The 5858-nt window shown below is 51.5% G+C and overlaps 1 protein-coding gene across 1 annotated transcript in view; it reads right to left on the bottom strand.

The window, feature by feature from the left end:
* The window catches only part of B4GALT5 (beta-1,4-galactosyltransferase 5), a 33346-nt gene that overhangs the window by 5708 nt on the left and 21780 nt on the right, over window positions 1-5858 (bottom strand). Inside the window, exons 2-7 of the mRNA XM_017735197.1 lie at window positions 5719-5853; window positions 2984-3097; window positions 2049-2173; window positions 1466-1582; window positions 513-700; window positions 170-292 (exon numbers count right to left, since the gene is read on the bottom strand). Of these exons, the coding sequence (XP_017590686.1) occupies window positions 170-292; window positions 513-700; window positions 1466-1582; window positions 2049-2173; window positions 2984-3097; window positions 5719-5853 (802 nt within the window). The remainder of the gene's footprint in view (window positions 1-169; window positions 293-512; window positions 701-1465; window positions 1583-2048; window positions 2174-2983; window positions 3098-5718; window positions 5854-5858) is intronic.

Genomic DNA, 5858 nt, shown 5'->3' with positions numbered 1-5858 from the left:
GCCCAGCCCCTGTCCCCACCGAGCCCCCACAGCCGGGCTGGCTCGTCCCCAGCTCAGGGCAGGGGGGCACAGCGAGCCCAGCGCCGGCGTCGAAGGTGACAATTGTCCCCTCAGAGCACGTGCCAGGCTCAGCTTGCAGAGCCACCACCAGGGCCCAGGGAGCCTGTACCTGTTCCAGAGGTCGTCGTCCTCGCCACCCCAGCCCCAGAAGGCGTTAGGGAATCCGTTGATCTTCTGGAACTGCTCGACAGTCAGGCCACTCACCCCCCCAAAGAACTCGTTGTACGGGAGCCTGAGCGGGAGAGAAGGGTCAGCGCAGAGCCCACCGGCTCTCCCACCTGCCATGGGAAAGCCCAAGCCCTGAGGATGCTCTCTGCTAGTCCCTCTCATGCTCCCTTAGCACAAAGCCTGAGAAAAAACTCAGACTCATTTTCTGCCTTAAAAATAAATAAATTAAGTCTAACAGCAGCTCCTTAGCAGTTACGGTAGCAGGGAGGAAGAACAGTGCTTACAGGTACATGTACTTATCCAGCTTGGCTGCAAAATGCCTTGGCATCTGTCCACACCCATAATAGTTACGGTCATTCTCTGGTATGTGGTCCACGTCGTGGAAGATGAGGCAGTCCCAGTCCAAGTCCTTCATTGCTTCCCGAAAGCCAACGTTGAAGAGCATGGCACGGTTGAAAGGTTGGTTTCCAGCCTGGCAGGGAGAAAGTTCCTTCTCAAGAGGAGTCCCTACAGTTCATGCTCTGTGTGTGTTCTCAGCCCTGTCCAGAAAACTGCAGAGGGCAACCAGGTCCCATATTGGCACCATGAAAGAAGCAATGTATTGGAGCACACTAGTGAAATCAACCAACATTGAAATATTCAATTTATAGTACAGGAGCAAAAATAAAGATGCTGAAGCCTTATTACTCAGATACTTGAAAAAAATCCCAATTTTGATCAATCTTTTTAAGCTAGAGCTAAATATGGAGGCACATTTACTGGGTAGATGAAGACAAAACAGTCTAAGTGAGAGGTCCATGCACACATCAAATGACAGTCGTGCTCTACATGAAATGCCTAACTCTGGTCAGGCCATTCCTGTGCCTAGGGGATGCTGCCTGGAACTACTGCAGGGATATACAAAAAAACTGCAGCATTGTCTAAACTGCAAATATCTGGTCCAAAGCTTTTTGTAAAAAGCTAAATCCTACAAAACAGAACTAAAAAAATAAAACAACAACACAAATCCCTGATTCTCCATTTTTCAGACGAAGCCAGTCATTTCTGGGTACATCTCTTAGCTGTGCCACTTTTAGACAGAACAGGAATAATTTACACATTGCAACATGACCCCTACACCTCCCACACCAACGAGATGTGATCTGGCAGGGACACTCCTTGGGACAGGGCAGAGCTGTACTTGCAGCACTGGGAGAAGCGTTTTTAGGGCAGCGCCGCCCGCCCCGTGCTCACTCACCTGCTCCACAACATAGAAGGCGAACTGTAAACGTTGCCGCTGCAGCATGGGAATGAGGTGTCTGAAGAGGACGGGGAGATGCTCGTATCGATTGCGGAATGGGATCAGGATCGCCACCTGATGAAGAGAGGACACGGCTCTTACTGCACCACACCTGCTGCCGACCCCAGGCTGGGGGGCAGGACTGGCTGGTGTGGGGTTACAGGAGCAGCACTAAAAAAGGTGTCTTAGCTCTTCCATGTAGGGCTGAGCAGCCTGAAACCCTTCCAACTCCCAAAACACGGATTTCCTATTCACTTTTTGCAGAATTGTTGCTTTGGAAAAATTCAATGTCACCTTGAGCAGTAGGGAGACTTGCAGTGCCCCCTCATCACCTCTGCCCAGAACTGGGGACACTAAAGCAGCCCTTGAGCTCACTATTTCTTCCCTGGGTGCTGCATTGCCACACTTCAGAGCTCCTCCCATCATTGCTCTGAAGATGCAGCACACCAGAGATGCTCCATTAACATCTTCCCACTGCCCACCCAGGACTCCCTGTCCCCCTGCATGGAGCAGGACACGGGGCTGCCAAGCTCCCAGTTACCTTCCAGCGAGGCAGGCAGTCACTTGGCTTCCAGTGCCCTCCCAGCTTGATGGAAGGATCTTTAGAGAAGAACTGGTGGATATCCTCCATGGTGATCTCACTCATATTTACATCAATGGGGCCCTCTGCAGAGTGGGAGAAGCAGTGGGGGGTGAGGAACTGCTGTGGTCCTGGGGCAGCACTTTGCTGCATCCCTGTCCTCTATCCCCAGCACTCAACTTCTTTTCTCCAGCACCAGCAAAAACAATTAGGAAATGCTGCTGATGTAACACCTCCATCTCCTCAGCCTTTGTGGCTGCTACTGGATGCAGCTCTCCGTGAGAGCCCCACATACATGAGAGCCCAGATGCAGCTGGGGTACCTCTCTACTCCTCCCTGCATGTTTCCAGCAGACTAAACCTGCTCAGCAGAGAGCATCCCCCCACCCTTTGGAAACATTTGCCCTCAAAAACCTGATTTTCCACCTCAGGATAGCTTTGGTAGAAGCATTTCTCCCAGCTGCAGCTCCCCTGGTGGGGTCCAGCCCATCTCCCACAGCAGCCCCAACACAGCTGTAACCGGCACAGCTTGGGGCTGGGACTGGCAGCACTGCCGAGGCACAAGGGAGCCACCCCGCCACCACTGCCCCTGGAAAAGGGCTGGCAGAGTCTTTTCACCGGCTCCCAGCGCACAATCCCTCTTTTGTTTGTGTTTGCCAAGCGATGGGCTCCTGCCTCAGTACGGAGACATGCCTCCGACACAGCAGGGATTAATTCCTGAGGGTGGGTAAACAATGATTTCTCAGGAGGGAGCTGGGATCTAAACAGCACTCCCATTCATCCCTAGGTGCCTGGCAGGGAAAGGTGCAATGGTGGTGAGACTGGGAATGCCACTGTGTGCCCTCCAAAGCCATGGGGAGCAGGAGAGGGGCACAGGGCTGTCTGGATGCTACTCACTCATAGAAGGGAGCCTCTCAGGACAGGTATTGTTGGGGAAGTAGGTAAAGTCTTCAGGAAGAAACGTTGTGGCTTGCAGAAAGGTGTCATTGTGGCTCAGATCAAGAGGATAATCTAGGGTCAAAAAAAAAAAAAAAAAGACAAGAAGTTTTCCTCTGAGCTGCAGGTCTGTTATTTCCAGCCACCTCCCCATGCCACTGTGAGCAGACTCCAAAGTCAACCACAGCTGAGGATGTCCCCAACAGCACAGCTGGAATGTGCTCTAGCCTTGCAACGCAGCTGGGTGCTCATCCCCATCCTGGGACAGGTGGCTGCAGAAGCCCTAGCTGCCTTAGCACCACATCAAAGAAACCTTTGCATTTTCTGGCCAAAGGAGGAATTTTGAGCATCACCCTTAGATATCACAAAGGAGCACATGGCTCTTGAAAGGAAAAGCTACCACTGCCTTGTCCCTGAAGAGGGGATGTGCTCCTCCAGCAGGTCCTTTCCCAACAGGGGAGAGGGGAAGTCCCCAGGCAGGTCTCAGTGCCAGCTAGGAGTGTCAGTGCAGTATCCTACACAGGGCAATCCTGCCTGGAATCCTCCTCAAAGGGTCAATAAAAACTATCACATTACATGCAGACTTCCCTGTGCCTCACATCGTACAGGAGCAGAGGAGCTCCCATGCCCCAGCAGTCACAGCAGTGCCCAGCACCTCTCTCCAGCCTCCCCGTTCCCCCGCATCCTTTAACCTGCCAGGCAGCACCCTCCAGCCTGTTACAACTGGAGATGTTTTGAGGTTTTCCACTGGGGAAAGCCATTTGCTGTGTCATGCTAGTAGGTAACATCATGTCAGTAACATTGTTTATTCACTCAAGTAAACAGTATCCAAACTATCTCAAAAATCAAGATGGGCTGCAAACAGAACCTAAGGGCTTTTCAAGTTGGTTAGATGTTACTTTGGATGCTTGATACTGTTCCAAATTTTCATAAGCAGTTTTCCCTGTAAACTCCCATGACAGAGCACACGGCAGTACTCAGCCCAGGTGACAGCCCACAGTGAAGCTCAGCTGCCCTGTTTTGCAGCAAAGACTGCCTTTTTTGCTGGGTCCCGCCTTGCAGCTGTACCAGGCAGGCTTCCTCTCCCAGCTGTCACACAGCCTCACTGCCACAGTGGTGTGGGGACAATGCACTCACGAGGCAGTGACACCCACCCAGGCACCCAAAATCAGTCAGGGAGGGAAGGTTCTGATGCCAGTGTTAATGCAGTCCTTGAGGTCACAGCACCAAGTGCCTTCCAGATATCACCACCATCCATCCTGCATCTGCTCTGACCTGCCTGCCAGGGAAGGTTGCCCAAGGATGGTGCCCAGTGCTTGTGTGTGCTAAAACTGTCCTCACGGCTGGAGCTCTTGGGGAGGGATGGATGTCCTCACGTGCCTGTGCAGCTGGGACTGGTATGAGGTTCAAACAAAGCCCAATATTGCAGCAGCAGCACTGGTATCACTGGTGCTAGTGTGGTCACCAGTTCCCTGCCTGCTGCAGGAGTACACACGTTTTTGGATCACTTGAAGCCCCCCAGGGCAGAGCCTCATCGGGATGAAGGCTCTCACCACTGCAAGCAGCAGCAATGGAATGTCTAACCCTCCTCCCCTCAGGGGATCAGCCACTTCCTCACCCTGCCTCTGCTTTACTTGATGTTTCCAGTCTTAAAAATAGCCCAGGTGGCTGCCCTGGCTGACTTGGTGCGGCAGAGGAGGTGACCCGGGGCGTTCATCTCCTGCCTAAGTCGGTAATTCCCCTCCTGTGCCCGTCCCCAGTCAGGGCACAGCTGAATTGGTGGCTGCACCTCAGCAGGCTGGGCAGCAAGGACACGGCTCATACTTCTGCTAATGACAAAATAATCTTGCCTTGTAAAACTCTGTCAGCCCCTGCTGCTGAACGTGGGTGAGAGAGGAGCTGAGCTGAGCTCCCCACACCCCATGCCAGCCTGATGCCACCAGCATCAGCGTGAGGCTGAGGGGAAGTGCCAGCAGGGAAGGGACAGGCAGGGTGTCACCAGCCCAGCAGCAACGCCTCAGCCCAGCTCACACACAGCCATGGGCAGTTCGGCTTCACTATAGGATATTTACACCACGACTTGTAACCCCACATGTTCATGGACATGTGGACGATGAAGAAAGAGGCTGGGACGGGGGAGCCTGCGCTCCACTCCCTGCATCCTGCCCCAAGTTCAATATATTATTTGTGGCAGATCTCCAGCCAAGTCATCTCGGTTCATACTTGCATGGGAAGAGTGAAGCTTACGAGCACAGGCTCCTCCACGTGCACAGAGCCAGGGCTCTGCGCAGGTGCATGCCTGGGAAGGTATTTTTTAAACATGAAACCTGATCCTTGCACTGAATTTGAAAGTGTTTACCCTCAGACTGGTTGAAGCTACAAGTTGAATTCCTGGAAAGCAAAGAGGTTTTCAGCTCAAATCCCATCATTTCAGACCTTTCAAGATTTTCACCCCTTATACAAGTTAGAAGCATTTGAACTTTTTACATATATAAATAAATATAGTTTTTATATATTGACAGTATTTATATATATAGGGTATTTTATTACACATTTATTTTTATATATAAAAATAAAAGCGGCAGACAATTAATCAAAGCTTCCACCCTGCATTTACTAGTATAAATTAATTCCTTCAACTTACTTTTGAATGGAAATGGAATCTTTAATCAAAATTGCAATTATTCAAGAAATACCTGAGTCATTCACACTGCTGTTCCTCTTGGCATAGGCACTGCGGACCACCTGCTCGTACACCTGAGCTCCTATCGTTCGCATGTTCTCACGGATCATGATGCCTTGGGCTTGCATCATGAAGAGGTAGGTGTTCACTGCA

The sequence above is a fragment of the Corvus brachyrhynchos genome, unplaced genomic scaffold (assembly GCF_000691975.1).
Source record: "Corvus brachyrhynchos isolate BGI_N302 unplaced genomic scaffold, ASM69197v1 scaffold10, whole genome shotgun sequence".
Taxonomy (NCBI): Eukaryota; Metazoa; Chordata; class Aves; order Passeriformes; family Corvidae; genus Corvus; species Corvus brachyrhynchos.
This window is presented reverse-complemented; position numbering and strand designations above follow the sequence as displayed.